The sequence below is a fragment of the Chiloscyllium plagiosum genome, chromosome 31, assembly GCF_004010195.1.
Source record: "Chiloscyllium plagiosum isolate BGI_BamShark_2017 chromosome 31, ASM401019v2, whole genome shotgun sequence".
NCBI lineage: Eukaryota > Metazoa > Chordata > Chondrichthyes > Orectolobiformes > Hemiscylliidae > Chiloscyllium > Chiloscyllium plagiosum.
In genome coordinates, this window is record NC_057740.1 from 902,657 (window position 1) to 927,355 (window position 24,699).

The 24,699-nt window shown below is 43.2% G+C and overlaps 1 protein-coding gene across 4 annotated transcripts in view; it reads left to right on the forward strand.

Moving 5' to 3' along the window:
• LOC122565073 (cystinosin-like) overlaps positions 1–24,699 on the forward strand; it is a 37,221-nt gene that overhangs the window by 7,260 nt on the left and 5,262 nt on the right. For 2 of the 4 annotated variants that reach the window (XM_043720704.1, XM_043720703.1), the window contains exons 2-9: positions 4,144–4,220; positions 6,784–6,862; positions 6,959–7,043; positions 9,071–9,174; positions 13,238–13,375; positions 17,607–17,706; positions 18,778–18,897; positions 24,162–24,332. In XM_043720704.1, the coding sequence (XP_043576639.1) occupies positions 4,160–4,220; positions 6,784–6,862; positions 6,959–7,043; positions 9,071–9,174; positions 13,238–13,375; positions 17,607–17,706; positions 18,778–18,897; positions 24,162–24,332 (858 nt within the window). In that variant the 5' untranslated portion in view covers positions 4,144–4,159. The remainder of the gene's footprint in view (positions 1–4,143; positions 4,221–6,783; positions 6,863–6,958; positions 7,044–9,070; positions 9,175–13,237; positions 13,376–17,606; positions 17,707–18,777; positions 18,898–24,161; positions 24,333–24,699) is intronic. The other 2 variants (XM_043720706.1, XM_043720705.1) reach the window with 1 other exon arrangement.

The window sequence follows — 24,699 nt, forward strand, 5'->3', positions numbered from 1 at the left end:
AATTACAGGCCAGTTAGTCTTCGGTGGTAGGCAAAGTAATTGAAAGGGTACGGAGGGATAGGATTTTAGTATCTGGAAAGACACTGCTTGATTAGGGACAGCCAGCACGGATTTGTGAAGGGTAGATCTTTCCTTACAAGTCTGATTGAATTCTTTGAGGAGGTGACCAAGCATGTGGATGAGGGTAGAGCAGTGGATGTAGTATACATGGATTTTAGTAAGGCATTTGATAAGGTTCCCCATGGTAGGCTTATGCGGAAAGTCAGGAGGCATGGGATAGAGGGGAATTTGGCCAATTGGATAGATACTGGCTAACCGGTCGAAGTCAGAGTGGTGGTAGATGGTAAATATTCAGCCTGGAGCCCAGTTACAAGTGGAGTTCCGCAGGGATCAGTTCTGGGTCCTCTGCTGTTTGTAATTTTTATTAATGACTTTGAAGAGGGAGTCGACGGTTGGGTCAGTAAATTTGCGATGATACGAAGACTGGTGGAGTTGTGGATAGTGAGGACTATTGTTGGCTGCAAAGGGACTTAGATATGATGCAGAGCTGGGCTGAGGAGTGGCAGATGGAGTTCACCCTGCCAGGTGTGAGGTTGTCCATTTTGGAAGGACACATAAGAACGTGGAATACAGGGTTAACGGTAGGGTTCTTAGTCAGGTGGAGGAGCAGAGGGATCTTGGGGTCTACGTACATAGATCTTTGAAGGTTGCCACTCAGGTGGATAGAGTTTGTAAGAAGGCCTATGGAGTATCATCGTTCATTAGCAGAGGGATTGAATTCAAGAGTCGTGAAGTGATGTTGCAGCTGTACAGGACCTTGGTTAGGCCACATTTGGAGTACTGTGTGCAGTTCTGGTCGCCTCACTTTAGGAAAGATGTGGAAGCTTTGGAGAGGGTGCAGAGAAGATTTACCAGGATGTTGCCTGGAATGGAGAGGAAGTCGTACGAGGATAGGTTGAGAGTTCTCAGCCTTTTCTCGTTGGAACGGCGAAGGATGAGGGGTGACTTGATAGAGGGGGTGGAAGGTATAGGGGGGATGTCAGGGGTGGGTTCTTTACCCAGAGAGTGGTGGTGGCATGGGATGTGCTGTCTGTGGGAGTGGCAGAGTCAGAATCTTTGACCTTTAAGCGGCAATTGGATAGGTACATGGATGGGTGCTTAAGCTAGGACAAATGTTCGGCACAATATCGTGGGCCGAAGGGCCTGTTCTGTGCTGTGTTCTGTTCGTTTTCAGATGTTTCATCACCATACTAACTCAGTGACTCTCTGGTGAAGCACTGGTGTTATGTCCTGCTTTCTGTTTAGTTTTCCTTGGGTTGGTGATTTCATTTCTCTACTCCAGCTCCCCAGTCTGTAGTTCCCAGGCTTTTACTTATGATGCTATTTCTTAAATGTTAGCCAACCTCTAGCACCTCACCTGTAACTATTGCTGACATTTGTAGCATTAAGTGGCCTATCATCACTTCGAGGTTTCCAGCGCTCTAAGGTCCACCTGATCAGTCCTGGGGATTTATTCCCTGTCGTTTTTTGACACCCTCTGTAAGAGGGATATTTTCCATGATGTTACAATCTTTCTATATTTTGTTCTCCTCTACAGTAAACAATGATGCAAAATACTCACTTAGTATCTCTCCCATCTGTAGTTCTACACAATTTGCTTTGCTGATTTTTTTTTTGAAGGGCCCTATTCTCTCCCTTAATGTATTTGTAAAACCCATTGGATTCTCCTTAACCCTATTTCCCCAAGCTATCTCATGTCCCCTTTAGCACTCCAATCTTCCCTTAAGTATACTCCTACCTTTTATACTGTTCTAAGGATTCACTTGACCTTTGTCTATAGCTGGCACATACTACTTTTTTCTTAACCAAACCCTCAATTTCTTTAGTCATCCAGCATTCCCTGCACGCACCAGCTTTGCCTTTCACCTTAACAGGAATATACTATCTCTGGACTCAGTCTCATTTTTGAAGGCTTCCCATTTTCCAGCCGTCTCTTTATCTGCAAGCACCTGCCACCACTCCCTCCCCATCAGCTTTTGAAAATTCTTGCCCAATACTGTCGAAATTAGCCTTCCTTCAATTTAGAACTTCAGCTTAGATCTGGTCTATCCTTTCGATCACTATTTTAAAACTAATAGAATTATGGTCACTGTCCACAAAGTGCTCCCCCACTGACACCTCAGTTACCTGCCCTGCCTTATTGTCCAAGAGTAGGTCAAGTATTGCACCTTCTCTAGTCAGTACATCGACATACTGAATCAGAATTTTCTTGTGTACACAGAACAAATTCCTCTCCATCTAAACACTTAATTGTGGCAGTCCCAGTCTGTTTACAAAGTCAAAATCCCTTACCATAACCATCTTAGCAATGACTAAAATTTGTAAGGAGATCTGTTTCTCAATTTATGACTATGGGGGGAGGGGGGGTACAATACAATCCCAATAGGGTGATCATCCCTTCCTTATTGCTCAGTTCCACCCAAATAACTTCCCTGGTTGTATTCCCAGAATATCCCCCCTAAATGGGTGGCACGGTGGCACAGTGGTTAGCACTGCTGCCTCAGCGCCAGAGACCCGGGTTCAATTCCCACCTCAGGCGACTGACTGTGTGGAGTTTGCACGTTCTCCCCATGTCTGCGTGGGTTTCCTCTGGGTGCTCCGGTTTCCTCCCACAGTCACAAAGATGTGCAGGTCAGGTGAATTGGCCATACTAAATTGCCTGTAGTGTTAGGTGAAGGGGTAAATGTAAGGGTATGGGTGGGTTGTGCTTCGGTGGGTCGGTGTGGACTTGTTGGGCCGAAGGGCCTGTTTCCACACTAAGTAATCTAATCTAAATAATGCTATCCCTTGGCAAAAATGCCACTGCCCCCTCCTTTTTGCCCTCTCTGCCCTCATCTATCCTTCTATAGTATTTGTATCTTGGAATGTTAAGCTGTCAGTCCTCTCCATCCCTGAGCCATGTCTCTAAATGCTATGATATCCCAATCCTGAGTTCATCTGCCTTCCATGTTAGGCCTCTTGCTTTGAAATGAATGCAGTTTAATTTATTAGTCCTACCTTGTTCTGTTTTGATCCTACCTGTTTGACTCATCCTTTTCCAAACAAAACTAGTCTCAGGTTGATTTCTCCTCAATCCCTGGGTCCCAACCCCCACCTTATAGCTTAAATCCTAGAAACAAATTAAGTTATCAATGTTTCTGCTCAGTGAAGAGTAATAGTGGAACATTATGGCAGTTACTTTGTCGATGATACTAATGTTGATAGTGAATTAGTGGGATTCTTTGTTTTATGTTTAGCTTATCCTAGCTCTGATCCTATATGCTGCTTGAGTGGGATTGCACTGACAGCCTGGCTCTCTGCACTAAGCAAAGGTTGGTCTTTATCTGCAGTTCAAGATTGTTTTAATGGCTGTTAGTTTTCAGTATGCTCTGCCCTAGCCCCCAGTGCTGACAAAGGACTGATGTTTAGCATGTAATCCCCCAGATTTCTGCTGAAGTGTTGTCAGCATTTTCTCTTCATTGCTTTTTTTTTCCCCCACTCAATGTTTTAAAAAATCTTCAGCTGTGATAGCTCATAGGATCACCCCAGGGGGGTCTTTGCAATTCAGTCATGGAGTTTACACTTGCTGTACTTTGTGCACATGTCCTTTTTGAACAAGTGTTCCTGAGTCATCTTTCTGACAGCAGCTTCACTTCTAGGATAAGATAGACATGTCCTTGCTGCTATCTATCCACCACTAGATGAATCCAAATTATTGCTGTTAGAATTGGGTAGGCCATCCATGTCGGTGAGTACCTGTTCAAAAGCATAGCAAACACATAGCAAATGATTGTGAATTTATTGTTCAATCATAAACTGTTTGAATTCACAAGCTGCAACTTGAAGTGTCAGAATTGACTGTACATGGGCTTTCCTTTTGGTTTATATTTTGGATTCTCTGGGTATTGGATGTGTATATAACTTAAGTCAAATGATGGTAGATTTGGGAATTCCTATGCTTTGAGTTGTACTGCACAGCTGAATGGTCTATTTGGATTGGACTGAATTTAAAAGTTAGAAGTCTAGCCTTGTTTGTATCATCCCTTGCTAGATATGGGTTAGTTTTGAGAAAGCTCATCTCCATTAACGCCTCTTGTACTTTAGGTCTAAAACTTCCAGCATGAAGCTCCTGGTGTTCCTCTTGATGCTCTCTTACAATCTGATCAACATGCTACAATGTGGTAAGCTTTCAGGTTAAAATGGCTGCAAAATTTGTCCTGACCCCCTACTGCTCTTCTCAGTGTGATCACTGACCAAGCTATTTCGTTGTCTCCTTAGCTTTTAACTATTTCCAGCAAGTCCCATTATATGTTTAGCTTTATTTTTGTTAACTGAACATTTTTCATTTATTTGAACCTCTGGAAACCTTTCACTAAACTATCCCCAAATTCTTGCAATGGAAAGCGTTTCATCAAATTATTTGAAAGTGTATACTCACACAGAATCCATTCAAATATTAATAGGATTGCTTTTGTATTAGCAAAGCTGAGCTGTCTTCAAGAATGAAGGGATTATCAGAAAGAGGGTTTCTGGAAAACACTGATCATAAAGAGATATGAATTTCAAGATGAAAAAGCAACTTGTCATCTGGCTCATAACTGATTATTAAGCAGTTAACTCGATTCAACTCTAACATGAAGCAAGGAACTTTTTTTTGGTAGAAGATGGCCTTGGAAGCAAACTATATCATGTCACATGATATTCCAAAGGTACATTTAGCACTGGGGGTGTCAGTTAGCTCAGTTGGCTGGACAAGTGGGATGCAGTTGTGATCCAACAGTAGATTAAATTACAGCATCCGCTAAACTCTCCATGAAGGATCCTCCCCAGCCTCTTGCCTCACCTGAGGTGTGGTGACCCTCTGGTTGAACCACTTCTAATTGGAGCAGCCCTGTGGTCTGGGACGAGAACAACTTTAAAAAGCAGATTTTAGAAAATAAACAGAATCTAACTAATATTTTATCTGCTGCAAGATAGCAGTGGAGTAGACTCACCTGAGTATTTGCTTTTCCTCTTGGTTTTTCAAAAATTTCTTATTCTCTTTTCAGTTATGTCCTGAACTCAGCTGAAACTAGTGTGGGGCTGTGTTGGAAAGACTTTTTATATAACTTTTTTTATTTCTTTAACTTATTCCTATGACCAACAGTAATGTTGGACTTTAACTTTTTTAATACTTTCCCTAAGAACTTTTACAAAATCTTAAATATGTAGGCACTTTTGTACCCAATATGGTGTTGTAAATGATGACTTGTAAATCTTTTACTGTACTGAGTTCATGTGACAAAACTAATTCTGATATGGGAGTAAGGTTCCAAAACTGCATGAGGTATATTTCCCCTTCTTGGGAAGGGGCTCTAATAGGCAAGGTAACAGCTGTTCGTAACTGCAGTTTGACCCCAGTAACACTGGGGACTGTGGACATTGCTTACCAAGGATCTGTTGGCCTTAGAATAAATAGACCAAAACTGAAGACACTGCCTCCCAATATCTTGACTCAAGCCAGCCTCTTCTATATTTCCCAACTGGGAATACTCCAACTATGGAGCTGTAACTAAATAGTACTGATTCCCATGTGGAACAAATGTTTTGCTTTTATCGACCCTTTCAGACATTTTTTTTCCTCAAACTGGTATGTTTCTAACTGCACAAAGTAAAGAATATTACCAATTTCTGAGGCAAAGGAAAGTTGAGCATTTTTTTTGAGAAATGTAGTTACTGTGGTTTCAAGGGTGAGAGCAAGTATCAAAGTGAGATTACAGTCTAACTTAATCCCATGTATTACAGATTTTTTAAACTCCTATTCCTGGTTGGCTTAGATTTGAACTCTTGGTTTGTGTTCCTTTTGGGTTATAAGTTGACACATCTAATTGAGTGGATTTAGCGAAGAGTGTTCAATAGTTTGAATATTTTGTGAATCCAAAAGAAGGTATTAATGATTGTGAACATTGTAATAAGTTTTGGTTCTGATTTAAAAACAGGTCTGTTTCAAACCATACACTCAGTGAGGGGAGAGCTTTGAGTCCTGTACAGCTAGAACAGTGGTCTGTCAAATGGCACTGCGGATCTCCTACAGCACATGGACTCTCTAAGGCAGCTCACTATACCTTTTGAAGCCAATTAAGGATGGGCAATAAATTCTGGTCCTGAAGGGCTTTTGCCTTGAAACATAAACTCTCCTGCTCCTCATGCTGCCTGACCTGTGCTTTTCCAGCACCACATTCTTAACTTTGATCTTTAGCATCTGCAGTCTTCACTTTCACCTAATTCTGGTCCAGCCAGCAATGTCAATGTCCCATGAGTGAATAAAGTGTTGGTTAGTGAGGTTGCAGACCATGACTTTTTGGATGAACCTTTCAGCACTTATTTTATCTTGGGTAGGGACTGTTGGCTGGCTGGACCAGAATTAGATCAAAGTGAGCACTGCAATGCTACTGGAGATCAATGTTTGTAATTCACCTTGAAGGTGGTGGTGAGCTGTTTGTATCAACTGATGCAGTTCAAGGAATATAGTTAGCCAGTAATAATGTGAAAGGAGCTCTAGGATTTGGATGAAACAGTGAAACAACTACATCAATGCAGTTCCTGGATGGGAGAGAATATGCAGGTGACAGTGTACTTTGTCGACTCTCATCCTCTACCTCGTTCCAGAGGTGGCTAGATTGGAAGGTGCTCTAAGAAGCCTTTGCGTTGCCACAATCCTTTGTGTAAGGGTACATATGAATGATTTGTCACATTGCTTTACAGAAGCCTCTGTGATGCTGAGTGTGCCAGAGGTTGTTAGCTTGGAAATCAACAGTATGAAGGATATCCACATTGCTTTGAGGTAGGTCCTGTTAACATGCCACTTTTGTAATCCAAAAGTACTTTTAAAAGCATGTTGTGGCTCCTAGTAACAATGGTTTGATTTTATCCATCTTAGTGCACCCCTGCAGGAGACAGTAATGATTACAGTCAATGTGACCTTCTCATCAAAACAAACTTGCATTGTTCAACTACCTGAGCAAGTAAGTAAAAGCTTTCTTTAGTGCAAAAAGTGGTGACAAACAGGTGGTTCAGTGGTTAGCACTGCTGCCTCAACACCAGAGGCCTGGGTTCAGGCATCTGCTTGTGTGGAGTTTGCACATTCTCCCCTGTCTGCAGGTTTTTTTCTGGGTGCCCAGGTTACCCCCAAGATATGCAGGTTAGGTGGATTAGTGAGGCTAAACTACCCTGTAGTGTGTAGGGTAGGTGAGCTAGCCTTGGGAAATTCAGGGTTACAGGGATCGAGGGGAGTGGGATGCTCTTTAGAGGGTTGGTGTGGACTTGTTGAACCAAATGGCCTGTTTCCACACAAGGGATCTGATTCAAAGTAAATCATTCTGAAATGTTGGAACCAAATCTTGGATTTTTGGCCAGACACTTTTGATTCAGATCATATATCCTATCTGCATAAAACATGATATTTTGCAATTCTTCACAAAAATGTGGGTTTACAAGTTCCCTGTTTCACTGGTCCAGAGTTGATTCAAAGTTGGTTGCCTGAGTTGAATGTGAACATTACTGAAATGTAAGTACAGGAATTGGAAATTGTAGCTGATCTTTGAGCAGAAGGTCTGGCCATTGTAAAGGCAAGGTGCTTTGAACTGACTGAGGCAAACAGCAAGGAGAAATCAGACTGACATCCCCTTCAAGGCTGGTCAGGGCTGCTTTTTACAAAGGCAAGATAAGATGGAGGGATATTATGGGACTTCTCCCTGTTCTCTCCTTTCAGTCGGCTTCAAATGCCCACAGCTGGCATGAGTTCTGCTTGCTGCTTTGGGGTAGCACTGAGCCCTCATTTGTATCATCTACCCAATGGTAATACCAGGTGAAGAACAAATCCTCACCTTGGATGAGGCATGTATTTGAGTGACAACTAGCTTATTCCATAATACATTACAGATTACATTTACTACATCTGCCTGGTTAGCTAGAGTCTTGAGAGATACCTGACTGTCCAAACCCATAAGTTATGGCTCTTTAATTAGAGAAGGCACCAAAATTTGTATTTGGCAGCTCCTTGGAAACCAATGGGTGTGACCTTTCAGAAAAGCAGGGTATTTTGTCAGCAAGCAGCAGCTCTGAAGTTAGTGACTCAGTGAGAGCACTTCATTAGCAGGCTGCTCAACCATGAGATTCTCATAGGAGAAAATTCTTTGTCTGGTTTTATACTTTGTACACTCCAGTCAAACAGCTTATTGGTACGTAAGGAAATGTGGGGGTAGGAGCTGGGACATCTGAAGCCTTGGCATGGAATGTTGTGTAGGGTTTCTGCCATGCCAGCTCCAGTCCATGAACCATGTGAGCATCCTGTACAGGATGTGCTGCAAGCAGGGCTTCAGCAGTACTGACTAATGTGTTCAGTGGGATTTCAAACCAATGCTGAAATTGCTGGTGTAACCCAGCAGGGGGCAGCATCCATGAAAAACTAGAATCCAGTTGTCTACTGACTCAAGCAGTGGGATTTCAGTTACCTTGTCTTGTACAAGCACGGTAACATCACTGCCTGGCTCGGCTTCATCTGCACCTTGCGCTGACTTCTCTGCCAAATAAACAACCTCTTCCCCAGTTCCTTTGAATTGGTCTTAATAATCATTCGTCTTGTACCAATACTCGGTATGGAAATTGACAACTCATACCAACAGTCTGACCCTTTTTTACTGACATCTTGTGCCTGATTTTTGCTAAATGTCCTTACCCCCTCTAAAGATTCTACTAATGAATACTTCCCTGTTTCCTTTCTCTGCTCATCCAAACCATGTTGCTAACATCCTTCACATTATGTCATTAACTGACCCTGTCAATCTGTTTTGGTTCCTTGTTTTAAATATTAAAGACTTCTTTCCTGATAAAATAACAATCTTTGCATCCAGACTTTTAAACTATTGACAGCATTGAGCCTAATCTTGAGTGTTCTTTACACCAAGCTCACTGAAATGTACCTAATATGACCAGGATTCTGGTCTCCTTTATTCATCTTCTCCCTAAAATAACTGGAATTGTTCTTGTTCAGATAAGGCTGCCGAAAGATGTAAACTCAACAAGTTTCACCATTAGAGGAGTTGAAGTTGGGCAAGTGACTACCTACCTCCAGGCCAACAGCAGCAAACTGATCAGGTGTGTGAATTGCTGTGTGAAACATTCTCTTATTACTGATAGGAAGAGACTGTTCTGACCATTGCTCTCCTTAGGAAGTGCCCAAGTTCAACCACACTTATCTTGAACTTTTCACTAAAACTTCACTGAATCAGGATGAAGGTTTTTTGTGTATCAGGAGGGTAAGAGCAGGAGGATGTGACAGACGAATGCTTGGCAAAAGAATTTTGGGAAGGGATTCAGATTTTTAGATCATTGGGATCTTTTCTGGGATATTTTCAAGAGGGACAAGTTGCACCTGAACTGGTGGGGGACCAAATGACTGCCAGCTTTGCTATTGCTGCAAGGGAAGGTTTAAACTAGATGGGTGGGGTCCTCCGCACAAGCAAGTGAGGCTGGATGGAGAGACAATCAAATAGTAGGTTGGAGAGGTCAGACAGGGAGGGAGGGATGCCTGTTGGGTTAAATTGCATTTATCTCTATGCAAGAGGGCTTACAAGTAAGGCAAATGAACTGAGTATGGATAAGGATATGGGACTGGGATAGTATTTCTACTACAGAAACATGGCCAAGGGAGGGACAGGACTGGCAGCTTAACATGCCAGGGTGCAGGTGCTTTAGGTAGGACAGAGGTAGTGGAAAGAGGGGACGGGGACATGCATTTTTGATTAGTTAAGTATCACTGTAGTATTCAGATGAAATAACTGAAGGATCATCCAGTGAGGCTTATGGGTAGAGCTAAGTAGTAAGGGGATAGTGACATTATTGGGGTTTGACTATAGGCCCCCAAACAGTCAACAGGAATCAGGAACAAATATGCAGGGAGATTGGGGAGACTTGCAGGACTAACAAGGTTGTCACAGGGGATTTTAATTTCTCTAAGAGGACAGGACTCCATGTTAAGGGCTTAGTTGGCTGGCAGTAAGTGTGTTCAGTCAAGCTTCCTCAAGCAGTACATAACAGGTTCTACTTGGGAAGGGGCAAAGCACCCCCACGGGGGGGGGGGGGGGTGGGGAGGGAAATGGGGTGGGGCAGGACAGGTGATTGAGGTGAGTGGGGAGCAGTTTGGGACCAGTGACCATTCTATTCACTTTAAAGTAGAGGGACACAACTTGTCCACAGGTTCAAGCTCTAAATTGGAACAAGGCAAATTTTGATGGAATTAGATGCTAACGTGCAGGGGTTGGAGTAATTCCTTTGTAGGCAAAGGGACCTGTGGCAAATGGGTGGCCATTAAAATGAGGCTGCCAAAGTTGGAGGTCGATATGTTCATGTGAAGGGCAAGGTTGGTAGGGATGGGAACCCAGGATGACCAGAGATAGATACTCTGGAGTGTGGCTCAGGGTATAGGCAGCTCAGATAAAGGAAATTCCTAGAAGTATGGAGGAAATTAGAGGGTGAAAATGGGGCATGAGGTACCTTTTAATCTCAGCCTAGTTTGAATCCAGAGAGTTTAAGTACATTAGAAGGAAAAAATAGAATAGGGCCCCTCAAGGACTAAAGTGGATATAGATGTGTAGAGCTGCAGGAAATGGGTGCGGTTTTCACTGAATATTTTTGACTGTGGAGAAAGACCTGGGAAAGTTAGTGGTGATATCCTGGGGATACTCCATATCACAGGTGTTGGATGTGTTTTAATATTTGAAGGGGAATCAATCCCCTGCTCCTGACCAGATATATCCAAGAACTCCAAGAGGCTAGGGAAGAAATTACAGGGGCTCAAGCTGACATTTTGATTGTTAGCTACAGGTGAGGTTCTGGAATACTAAAGCCCTTAAGGGCTGCAAAGAAAAGCCTGGGAACTATAGACTAGTAAGTCTAACATTTGTGGCAGGTAAGTTACTAGTGAAGGTAGAGGTGCATGCATTTGAATGACAGGGTTTGATTAGGAGAAGTCAGCATGGCTTTGAGTGGGAGCTCATGCCTTAAATTTGTTACACTACTTTTGAAGTGACCAGGAAGGATAAGGGGGTAGGGTGATGGATGTAGTTTATATGGATTTCAGTAAGGCCTTTAAGGTTCCATATGGTAGGCTGCTCTGGAGGGTTAGATCGCTTGGAATCCACGGCACGCTGGCAAATTGGATACGCAATTAGCTTGATGGTAGGAAGCAGCAGGTAAGTGGGGAGGATGGTTGTTGGACTAGAGATCTGTGACTAGTGGAGTGACTCAGGTCAGTGCTGGGACCATTATATTTCCTATGTATGATTAGGATGAGTGTAAAAGGCATGATTAAGTTTGCAAATGACTAAACTAGAAAGTATTATGGACCATAAGGAAGTTTATGGGAAGTTTACAGCTGGCGAAGTGGGCTAAGAAATGGCAAATGGACTTGCAAGTCAAAACAAGGTAGGAGTCTCACTTGGTGAATAGTCGGGCCTTGTGTGTAGTGGAACAGAGGGATCTTGGATATTGGCTTCTCGGTTTACAGTTCTGTTTAAGTGGAGTCATGGGTAGATAGGGTGGTGAAGGCTTTTGGCACACTGGCCTTCATCAGCCAGGGCATTGAATAGAAGTTGGGAAGTTATGTTGCAGTTATACAGGATGTTGGTGAGGCTGCACTTGGAGTATTGTATTCAGTTTGTCACCTGGAGATGATGGATCTTCTTAAACTGAAGAGTGCAGAAGATATTTAAGGATGTAGCCAGGATGAAGGGTCTGTTGTAGGGAGAGGTTAGACAAGCTAGGACTACTTGCTTTCAAATGTCGGAGACGGGGGTGGGGGGGAAGAAAGAACCTTGGTGGATAGGGTAATGTGCTGCCTTTTTCAAAGGGTTGGGGAATCGAGGACTAGAGGGTATCAGTTTAAGGTTAGAGGGGAAAGAATAAAAGGAACCCGAGGGGCAACCTTTTTTATGCTGGCTGGTATGTATATGGAATGAGCTTACCCATGCAAGTGGTTGAGGTGTGTATACAAAACATTTAAAGGCATTTTGAGAATACATGGGTAGGAAGGGTTTAGAAGTATGTGGGCCAAGTGCAGGGAAATGGAGTTGGCCTCGATGGTACTTTGGCATGGACTAGTTTAGTCTGTCTGTGTTCTGCCCCCCCTCAAATTAAGATTAATTTGAAGGGTTTGTGCCCATAACCTCAATTCTCCTGCTCCTTGCCTGACCTGCTGTGCTCACCATTTGAGTTACTTTTCATTTTCTACTGGAAAACTAACAATACAAATTGGAGAAACTAAAGTCTGGTAGCATCTGTGTTGAGCAAGTAGAATTAACATTTGAATTCAGTGACTTGAATGAAAACAACTGCATTCAACAAACATGTCTCTAACATGATGGTACAATATGCTGACTATATATATCAGGAATAGGCAGTTTAGTCCCTCCTGCCAGTGAAGAGGCAGAAGCTGGGCCCATTATATTTCCTATGTATGATTAGGATGAGTGTAAAAGGCATGATTAAGTTTGCAAATGACACTAAAGCAGAAAGTATTATGGACCATAAGGAAATTTATGGGAAGTTACAGCAGGACCTTGATCAGCTGCCAATGAAGTCATAGCTAATTCAACACCTTTGCCCACTTGCATTTCTCTTAATCCTTGCTTCCCTGACTGAACAACTACCTGTCTCCACTTTGTATATACACAGAAGCTCTGTCCCTGCAGCTGTGGTCAGGAGTTCCAAAGACGCTCAACCCTCTAAGAAATTCCTGTCTTAAATTGGTGCCACCTTTTATCCTGAGATAATGCCCTCTGATCCTAGGCTCTCTAAGGGAAACACCCTCTCAGCATTCACCCTATAAAGGGCCTTAATCTGAGATTAGATTGTCTGTTCTAAATTCCAGTCAGTAGGGCCCCAATGTGTTTAGCCCTTGTTTCTTATCAGGGCTCAACCTAGTGAATCTTTTCCCTGAACTGGCTCCAACAAAGACCTAAGTATTTTTAAATATTATCTGCCTGCAAACTTCTAACCCCCCCCCCCCCCTTGATCATTTCAATAAAGTTGAGATTTTATTCATGAAGTTTACATTGAATAGTTACAACAGGCTTGTGCTTAAGGGTCTTGTCTTTACATTAATTTATATGTAACTTAATTTAATTGGAGCAAATTTTTAATGGCCTGAAATATTTTGCAGGGCTCCAGTTAAAATGCGATTTCTAGTGGTGCACAGCAATGCTCTGGTGGTGATAAACCAAGTGATTGGATGGATTTACTTTGTGGCTTGGTCCATCTCCTTCTACCCTCAGGTTATTGAAAACTGGCGGCGGAAAAGGTAAAGTGTAAATGGTGATTATTTGCAGAAACTTTAGTCTGAGTTTTACATATCTCCTAAAAGTAAAATTTTTTAATTTAAAAATATACTTTTCATAAAATTATTTGGATTTCTATACAATTGGGCATGCCATTCTTGTGGACATTGTATGTCTTTACATACATACATACATACATACAGACAGCAAAGTTTTTTGCATACAAGTCTGTACATTTACTATCCAGCTCTTCTGAGGTGTCAGTGGAGCCAAATGACTGGGAGGGCACCCTGTTCTTAGGCAGGCAGATGTTACATGGTCTTCCCCACTGCACCTTGGCAGCAGCTGTCCCAAGCTTCAGCAAGTCCCTCAACACTTAGTCCTGGACCTTGGAATGTGCCAGTGTGCAGCACTCAGTCGGGGTCAGCTCCTTCAGCTGGAAGATCAACAGTTTTCAGACAGACCAAAGAGCGTCTCTGACCAAGTTGATGATACTCCAGGCACAGTTGATGTTGGTCTCAGTGTGCGTCCCGGGGAACAGACCGTAGAGCACGGAGTCCCGCATCACGGTGCTGCTCGGAACGAACCTTGACAAACACCACTGCATTCCTCTTCTGCGTAGGCACATTCCAGAAGGAGGTTTGTGACAGCTGCAGGGGGGTATGAGACTGCTCTGAGGGCAGCATGCGGTGCGGTTGAGAGTCTGGGCGTGCATAAAGGATCTTACAGGCAGAGCCCTTCTCTCCACCAGCCAAGCCATGTCTTGGTGCTTGTTGGAAAGTTCTGGCGATGAGGCATTCTGCCAAATGGCTTTGACAGTCTGCTCAGGGAACTGCTCGATAGGATCCGCCCTCTCCTTTTCCAATCGCCTAAAAGTAAAATACTGGATGCTGGAAGTGTTCAAACATTGAACTCTAGTCTGGCAGCATCTGTGGAGAGGGAAACTGAATTAATTCTGTAGAGTCCCATCAGACTCAACATTGCTGTCAGATCTATTGAGTTTCTACAATACTAAATATGATGTAAATATTCAGCCTATGCTAGAGCTTGGTCAAGAATGTGACTGGCTCTTCTAGCTCTGCAATTCTTGCTCAATTGGGTTGCAGGATATGCTGCTAATTTGACTGACTTCAAGATCTCCCTCTCTGCCAGCAACTGGGTTTGGAGGCCACTTCCACACTAAAGTGACTGGGTCAGTGTTTCATATTAGCTGTGCAATGGGGCTAGTTTCCCTCGAGCATCATAGGCTGAGATTATCTTAAAATCATGTGTGGATAGGGTGAATAGCCAAGGTCTTTCCCCTGTGTGGGAGTGTCCCTACCTAAGGCTAAGTTTTTAAAGTGAGAGGGGAAAGCTTTGAAAAAGGGTCTGGTTTTGGGTGGAGTGGGGGCAGGAACTTTTTGACAGAGGGTGGTGCATGTCTGCAATGAGCTGCCAAAGGGGAGCCTGGTATAATGTCAACACTTTGACAGGCATCTGGATGGGGAACCCTTTTGAATAGTAGGGTTGGAGGGATATGGGCCAACTATTGTTTAAATGGGATCAGGTTACTTTCAAATTCTGGTCAGCATGGATAAGTTGGATTGAAGGGTCTGCTTCTGTGCTGTACATCAGAGTTTATATAAGGTTATGTTGGGTTAAACCCCATCAAAGATCCACTGAAACTGACTCCTTCCACATGCATCTCCAGGAGAATAAGCCTGCATAGAAGTTAGTGTAAAAGTGCACTTGATCAGTTAATAGATTAATTGGTAAGTCTTTTGGTTATCAAACCTACTGCAGTCCAACAAAATAACTAGATATTGTTCACTAAAGCATGGCAGCATGCATCTTTTTTAGTGATATTATCCTTTGACACTAAATTCTGTAACAACAGTCCCTTTTTCCTGATTTTTAGGAGGATGCATTTATTCTTTGGAAGCTGTTTTTTTTAAACCAGTCAATTAACTCTATATCTCCTTACAAAAGGAGAAACAACAAAGCAACTCTCTGGAAATGATTAGCTTAAAGATCTTATTGTATGTCTACTCCTCATGGAACTCCAATGAGACTATAGTTACATTGTGATGCCAGTAGCACTAATGTCTCTCAAACTTGAGTTTTTTGAAGTAACAGGATTGAGGGCAGAGTAGTAGGCATGATCTATATGGACTTCAGTAAGGTGTTTTGACAAGGTTCTTTATGGGAGACTGGTTAGCAAGGTTAGATCTCCTGTACAAGGAGAACTAGCCATTTGGATGCAGAACTGGCTTGAAAGTAGACAGGGTGGAGGCCTGTGACCAGTGGTGTGTCACAAGGATCTGCTCAGTCCACTGCTTTTCTTCACTTTATAGAAGTGACTTGGATGTGAGCAGAAGAGGTATAATTAGTAAGTTTGCAAATGACACCAAAATTGGAGGTATAGCGCTGTATGTATGCAATGAGCTGCCAGAGGATGTGGAGGCTGGTACAATTGCAGCCTGTAAGAGGCATCTGGATGGGTATATGAATAGAAGGTGTTTGGAGGGATATGGGCCAATGCTGGCAAATGGGACTAGAGGTTATCCATCTGGTCAGCATGGATGAGTTGGACCAAGGACTGTTGTACATATCCATCTATGGACTCTAAGATGCTTAACTAAGTTGACTGGAATTCTGTATCTTGTTCGGTGTAATACTGGCTGGTGTACATTAATACTAGTGTACAGGGTATTTAATGGAGAAAGTGAGGTCTGCAGACGCTGGAGATCAAAGCTGAAACTTTATTGCTGGAACAGCACAGCAGGTCGGAATTCTGTATCTTGTTCGGTGTAATACTGGCTGGTGTACATTAACACTAGTGTACAGGGTATTTAATGGGCCTTCCTCTGTGATCTCAGCAGTGCACTAGTCCACTAACACCAAGTAGAGTTGTAGGTGACCTTTTTACCTATTTCAGTAAAGGTAAAATACAAACGCTGCCCCTTGACTAGTGTCCACAGTCTGGCGTACAACCCACAGGTGATGTTTGTTTCTCCATTGGATCTGGAGAACAATTAGGCCCTTAGCCCATCAATTTCTGTTCTGTCACTTTGATCATGGCTGTTTCTTAAACCCACTCTCTCTCCTGCCTTCTCCCCTAACCCTCTATTTCCCTCTAATCAAGAACCTGTCTATCTTAAATACCCTCTTGCTGGGAAGGTAAGTTTCTTGATCTCTTGCTCTTTCGGGCAGCTTCAAACAGCTAAGACTTTCAAAGATATGACTTTCTGGGAAGCACATCCAATATTTCGCTGATTTCCATGTTTAGTTTCATTATCAGCCTGACTTGGCTTTGTCAAAAGTTCATAGACAAATGGTCGACTATATTAAGGTAGTAATGAAGATTCATTGGATTCAATCTAACACTTCTCCACCTGTTAGCTCTGAGTGCTAGTTGATTTTTCAACACTTAACATCAGACAGAATATGAAATCCCCAGCATTCTGCCACTTCAGGATTACTTTCAAACCCAATAAGCTGTTCATTACACACTTAAACAAGTGCTGAATTGCAAACATATGCCCATAAAACAAATGGGCAGAAATTAGCCCATTCAGCCCATCTAGTCTGCCATGATTGACTGGCAGAGCAGGCAAGTTTCTTAATCCCATTCTCCCTGTAACCCTTGATCCCCTTGATAGTCAAATATCAAAAACATAAAGGTGAAGACCAGACAAAGGTGAACATTCAGGTTTGAAGTGTGCAGACTTATAGGAAGCATAATTAAGCTGGAGCGGGTTTAGAGATTTGTGGTGTTACTGGGAATGGAGATTTTGAGTTGAGGATATGCTGGGAGTTTTCACTGGCGGGTAGGTGGTTGAGAGGTGACCTTGGAGGCTTAAATCATGAGTACAGATAAGATAAATGATAGGTGTCTTTCCCTAAGGTGGGGAATTTCAAGACTGGGCATATTTTTTAAGGTGAGGGGAGAAGACTTTATAGACAGAACTTTTTGTGGTTTGTGGAATTGTAGATGTAATACAGCCAAATATTTTGAAAGACAACCTACACCAGAGGCTTGGAGTGATATGGACCAATTGTAGGAAGGTGGGAACTATTGTTTGGGATTATGGTCCACATGGACTAATTGGATCAAAGCATCTCTTTGACTCTCTATAAAACCTGTTCTTTAGATCAATCATACATTATGTTCAATAATGTGATCACTTCTGACCGATTCAGCCAAGAGAATAAAGCTGCTCTCATTTCAAGAGGTTACCTGGAATTTAGAATGATCTGTTCTCTTTTAAACAGTGTGATTGGATTGAATTTTGATTTTCTGGCACTGAATCTGACTGGACACTTGGCGTATGGAGTGTTTAACATCAGCCTTTTTTGGGTTCCAAGTATAAAGGTAAAGTTTTTCTAATTGCCTAGAAGCCTTAAACCAGTAAGGGCATTAAAAGAAATTGTGGAAAGTGGATTATTTTTGGGGGGGCAAGAGTTCACCACAAATAATTGCCATAAACCACAATTTGTCTCAGTGGGTCCTCAGTTTGGCTGCAGAACTGTCATTTGTCTTGGGTTTAACTCTTCCTTCTAAACAAGTTTGTTGAATTTAACACATTACATAGTGAACCATTGGCCTGATTAATATTTAGCTTATTCCTTACACATATAACCCAAAGGAATGTAGTCCCCAACTAGCAATTTGATCAAATCTTTTTACATCTCAAGCCAACTGTTCAGACCTTAACTAGTAGACTGCTAGATGAGTATTCTAGGTGAAGAACTGGACTTTATTCTCCAGAGTGACTCTGAGCTGCTGGTTCTGATCTTCCAGTGCCAATGGAAGGAAGCATTTCAAATCCACCATCCTCAAGGTGGTTCATGTTTAGTCATAATGCCTTAATAGATCGGATTCCCAACTTTGCATAAAATGCATATGCTGAGCTACTAAATTGTTACTAGTCAATGCACTCCACTCCACTCCGGATGTAACAAAGTTTTAATCTAGTGAGCAAGTAAAAGATAGTGGTATAGACATAACCTTTTGATACCAACAACACAAACCATGAGGCAAGACTTTTGGGGCAGTCTTGTATCTGATACACCAGCAGATAGCTACTGGACCAGGTTAGACCAGCCTGTCTGTGGCCATGACTCTGGTTTCAGCTGGATTAGTGGTGCTGGAAGAGCACAGCAATTCAGGCAGCACCCAAGGAGCTTTGAAATCGACATTCGGGCAAAAGCCCTTCATCAGGAATAAAGGATGAAGGGCTTTTGCCCGAATGTTGATTTCGAAGCTCCTTGGATGCTACCTGAACTGCTGTGCTCTTCCAGCACCACTAATCCAGACTCTGGTTTCCAGCATCTGCAGTTATTGTTTTTACCTCTCTGGTTTCAGCTGGCCAGGTTAAAATTGTCCTTGTAACTGCAAGCTGTTCTTTCAGATTTGTCACTGATTAACCTAGTCTCTCTACAGAAACAATTTCTGGAGCATAACCCAAATGGTGTGAACCCAGTGGAAGCAAATGATGTCTTTTTCAGTATCCACGCTATATTGTTAACCATACTTACAATATTTCAGTGCCTTATCTATGAGGTGAGTAACTATGCAGTAGTGATGCAAACTGACTCATTGAAGATGTAAGACTGCTTGACTACATAAAGTATCTTGGTCATAAGGCACTGATCAACACCTAACCCTCCCCCTTCCCAAACTTTATATTGCATTTCTACTACATCTAGGTTGTTACAGCATTTCTAATTTTAAGGGAATAAGGGTGGTTGGCTAGGCCACGTTATTGCCCACAGGGCAGTTCAGAGTCGACCACGTTGTGGTCTGGAGTCACCTAAGCCAGACCAGGTAAGGATGACCGCTTGTCTCCCTAAGGACATTAGTGAATCAGATCATTTTTTTCCAACAAAATGAGTGGGTTCATGGGCACTAGACTTTAATTCCAGATTACCTTGTATGAGAAGTAGCTTCATCAATGACTTTATCTTAAGCAAAAAGGAGGAGATTTAGAGTAGATGGGAGGAAAATCCTTTTTCACATGGGAATGAAAATCTGGAACTGTCTAAGGGTAGTAGTGGCAAAACCTTCCAAAGTGCACTGTTAACAAAGCATACAAAACTGAGCCAAGTGCTGGAAAATTATTATAGTTGGGTGGCTTTTCACTGGATGGGTTGCAGGACTTCTGCTATAAATCTGATTTCTGATCAAGTTTCTAATTTGGGTCACTCAGTTAGACAAGTGAAGCCAAATGTTGAAGACAAACAGCTGCCTCTTCTATCCAAACCAACTTTTAATTTTTGAGATCCAAGGAGTAGCTTGATTCAGTGACCACAAGGTTAGACCATATTTGGATAGTTTTGATTAGATTCCCTGCAGCATGGAAACAGGCTCTTCAGCCCAACAAGTCCACACTGACCCTCAGTAACCCACCCAGTCCTCTCCCCTAACATTACCCCTGACTAATGCACCTAACACTGGGCAATTTAGCATGGCCAATTCACCTGACCTGCACATCTTTCTGGAACCCAGAAGAAACTCAGGCAGACACGGAGAATGTGCAAGCTCAAAACACTGGTCAGAGGTGGGAATTGAACCTGGCGCTGAGGCAGTAGTGCTAACCTTTGTGCCACAGTGGTGCTCCTGCTTGGAATTCTAAAACTGTTACAATTGTAATATGGTATCTTGGAAGGAGTCTCAAATGAGGCTTTGTTAGGACAGATTAGAGGGCAGCTACTTTACTGGGAGTGTTATTGGCCTCTAAAGATTCAGTGGAGAAATCAAGTAAACGTGCAGACAGGGAGAAAATGTGTAGATGCTGGCGATCAGTAATGTCCTGCTGGAAAAGCATAGTGGGTCAAGCAGCATTAGAGCAGGAGGATCAACATTTTGGGCATAATGAGGCTTGTGTGTTGGGGCTGAGATAAATGGGGTGGGGGTAGTTGCTGGGAAAGTAATAGGTGGATGAGGGTGAAGGAGGTGATAAGTCGGGGCAATGATTGACAGATCTGGAGGGCTGTACAGAATTGGAAGCTTGGGACTGGATAATGTCAGGGGAGGGGAAATGAGGAAGCTGTTGTAATCCACATCTATCCAGTGTGGTTTGTAGGGTCCCTGACAAGAGGGGTTGCTAGGGATTTTGGAACACTGATAGGGGTGGGGAGGGAAACTTATCTCTAGGGCCTCTTTAGAGGTGGTGGAGGATGTGTTGTATGGGGAGGTTGGGGTGGAAGGTGAGGACGGGGGTTTTGGCCCTTTTTTGTTGGGAGGGATGGAGTTAAAGGTCAGTAGTGTGTGAAGTGTAGATTGTTGACGATGCCTCCAACACATGTGGGAAGGGAAGTGGTGATTGTGGAAGGAGGTAATGTGTCTGAGGTGGAATTACTCCTGAGAACAGAACTGGCAATAAGGTGTAGTTTCTCCAGGACGGTAGTCTAGGTGGCTGCGGGAGCCAACAGGCTTGTCAGTTGCCAGAGACAGTGTAGATTTCCAGAAAGGGGAGGGAGGTTTCAAAGATGGTCCAGGTGAATTTGAGGTTGGGGTGGAAGGTGTTGGTAAAACTGTTGAATTGTTCATCCTCCTTGTAGGAGCGCATGGCGATGACGATAGTCATTGATGCAGCAGAGGAACAGGTGGGCTGTTGGTGCTGATGTAACTGTGAACGATGGACTGTTCCACATCTGACAAACCAGCAGGCATAGATGGGTCCTATGTGGGTGCCCATTTGCTTTGGAGGAAGTGGGAGGACTGGATGTTGTGTGGATCAGTTCAACCAGGCATGAGGGTGTTAGTGGAAGGATACTGGTTGGGATGGCATGAGGAAGAAAGAGGCTTGGAGACCTTGGTGGTGGATTGATATGTGCAGGGACTGGATGTCCATGGTGAAGATGTGTTGGGGGCCAGGAAAACTCCTCTTGGAGGAGGTGAATGGCATAGGTGGTGTCACAAATGCAAGTGGGGGTTCCTGGATTAAGGGAACAGGACTGTCAAGGTAGGAAGAAATGAGTTCAGTGGGCAAGTGCAGGTTGAGTCAATGAGCTGACCAGGGCAGTCAGGCTTGTGGCTCTCAGGAGGGCAGGTGCAGGTTGAGTCAATGAGCTGACCAGGGCAGTCAGGGTTGTGGCTCTCAGAAGGAGGTAGAATTGGGCAGAGATGTTCACTGACAATGAAGTTGGAGGCTGTGGATTGGAGGTCCCCAGAGGTCATGAGGTTGTGGATGGTCTTGGTGATGGGAGGTGAGTTTGTGATCAAGGGGGCAGTAAATGTGAGTTGGCACCTGGGTTTGTGGTGTAGAAATTGGTGCAACACTAGTACACGTGCACCCGCTCAGTGGGGATGGAGACTGTGTTGCTTGAGTGGGCATGGTTATAGGGCCAGTAGCAACATCAACTGGCATACTCAGGGAAGAAGTGGCAATTATGGCTGTTCATGACAGTGGGAATGGCACCATGTAGACAGTTCAGAGGCGTATAAGAATAATTGGATGATACACTAGGGGACTTCAGCTTTCCCAACATAACACTGACTGACTATCCCAATTTAAGGGTTGACTTCTTGAAATGCATCTGGAGAATTTTTCTATCAATCTATAGAAGGCCCAACAAGGGACAGTGAAGTGCTGGATCTCTTTTTTTTTTTGGGAAAGAAGCTAGATGCCTCTCCCTGAAGTGTTACACCTGAAATTTCAACTTCATCTGATGCTGCCTGGCCTGAGGTGTCCTTCTAGCCTCCGGCCTGTCTATTTTGGATTCCAGCATTGTACAATTTGTCTCTAGACAAGTTTGTGGTAGGAGGGGAACACTTGGGTGATAGTGATCACATGGTATGGTCCAGATGACATTTGAATGAGTGAAAGATGATTTTGGGTTGGGGAAGGCAGATTGTTAATAAACACAATCTGGCCACAGTAGACTGGGGACAGCTCCTTTTGTGGGTAAGTCTAGAGCAGGGCAGTGGTGGGGGCCTTTTAAAAAGGAGCTGGGGAGACTACAGTCCAAAAAGTGCCCTGCAGAGGGAAATGCCCAAAGAATAAATTCAGAACCCTGGATGTCAAGCATGATCCAGGACTGGATAAGGAAAAGGTAGGGATTTTATCAACTCGTGAGGGAGTAATTAAGCTGTGGCCCTCTGAATAAAGGAAATGTAGGCTGGAACTTAGTCATTGGAACAAAAAGAGCATGAAAAAGGACTTGCAAACAGTATTAGGGAGAATCCTAATATCTCCTTTTTAAATGCATTAAAGGGAAGAAGTTAACCAGGGAAGGAGTAGGGACCAAAGGGACAACCTCTATGTAAAGATGCAGGATATTAGTGTTAAATGAATACTTCTCTTCCGCCTTCTCTGGAAAAGGAGAATATAGATGCAGAAGTCAGGAGTAGGGACTGAGGTACTTGCAGAGTCTCCCATAAGAAATGGGGAGGTATTGGAGATTCGGGCTTTGAAATAGACACCATGCACTGGCCTAGATTTACATCCCAGGCTACTGAGGTGAGGCAAGAAGCTGCAGGGGTTTGGAAACCAATCGATTTCCTCTCTGGCTGCAGGGGAAGTGCCACCCTCATGCCGCTCTAAGAGGATGGTAGAGTTGAACCAGTGGGAGGGAACTAAGGAAGTCCATTATATCCACTTGACAAGGCATGGGTTAAAGGGATAGCTGGCATAGCTTTGTCAGAGGAAGGTCATGCCTGACCAACTTGTTAGAAATTGTTTTGAAAAGTGATCATATAAAAGTTCAGTTGATTGAATATAGATTTTATGATAAGGTCCCATGTGGGAGACTAAAGACTAAAGCACATGGACTTCTGGGGATCTTGGCAAGAGAGGTCAAACTGGCTCAGTAATGGGACAAAGGGAGCCTTGAGTCCAGTTATTGGGACTGTTACTGTTTATATTGATAGGTAATAGATGAAAATGTGGAGAAATGTTAAGCCAACTGCCAAGTGGCACCAAAATGGTGGTTGAAAATGGTTGTAGAGTACAGAAAGGTATAGATATATTGGTCAGATGTGCAGGCCCATTTAACCCTGCTAAGTACCAGGTGATGCACTTTAGAAGAAACAACAAGATGAGGGAGTATGTAATGAATGGCAGGACACTCTGTAGCTGAGGATAATTATTCAGATCCCTGAAGTCGTCGAGCATGTGAATAAGATAGTAAAGGGATATAGGACATTTGCTTTAATCAGTCATGGCACTGAGGATCTGAGCAAGGAGGTGATGTTGGAGTTGTACAGAAGCTTGTTCACTCCACAATTGAAGTACTGTGCAGGAAGGATGTGTTTGCACTACAGGGGGTTACAGTCGAGGTTCACCAGGATGTTGCCTGGGATGGAGAAATTCCTATTGAGATTGTATAGGCTTGGATTGTTTTTTTTCTAGAGCAGAACTGGGAGAGTGCAAGAACAGGTACATGATTGAGGCATGTAGATAAGGTGAATAGAGCAGCTGTTTTCGTTCTTTTGAGGGTTCCATCACGAGGGCTTACCTTTTAAGGTAAGGGGCAGGAAACTCCATTTTGAGGGGGAGAGGATATTCACTTGGGGGTGGGAATCTGGAATACACTGCCCAGTAAGGTAGTGGAGGCTGTGAGCTTGAAATGATATTTGGATCATTATTTCAAATATCAAAACATTCAAAGATATGGGACAAGTGCAGAAAAATTTGGATTCTGTTTTGACCATTTTGTGCTCTCCAACTCAAAGTTTCTGTATCTGTAGGGTTCCCCTCCTGTTTAAGATGTGCAGATCTTTGTCACCTATCCCAGTATCTCATGTGGCTCTGAACTTTGATATCTGCTTTGTAAGGATGTTCTATAAAATGTTGACTGATCTATTCTTTAATTCCCTGATAGAGAGGGTCGCAGAAAGTATCCAAGATTGCTACTGCACTGGTGGTGGGTTCATGGCTGTGTGCCCTTGTCACCTCTATCATGGCATTAGCCCATCAGATAACATGGCTTCAACTTGTCTATTACTTCTCCTACATCAAACTTGGCATTGTCCTGGTGAAATATGTCCCTCAGGTAAGAGTTTGACATGCTATCTAAGTAGTTTAAACTGTTAGTATAAATCTCTGCTTGCACCACCCATATGGATGAATCGGGTCAGTGGGAGCTCTATACTTGATACTCCCTCAGTACGTTAGTGAGGGAGCAATTGTCTTCAAATGTTGATTAGCCCAAAACGGGGCAGCTCAGTGGTTCACGCTGTTGTTTGTGCCAGAGGCCTGGGTTCAATTTCATCCTCTGGCAACAGTCGGGAGTTTACACTCCCTAGTGGGTTTCCTCGGTGCTGTTTCTTCCCACAGCCTGAATGTCTTTGGACTAATTCTACCATATTGTAATCACTTATTTTACTGGGTAATGATTCACTAAACTTGGTTCATTACAC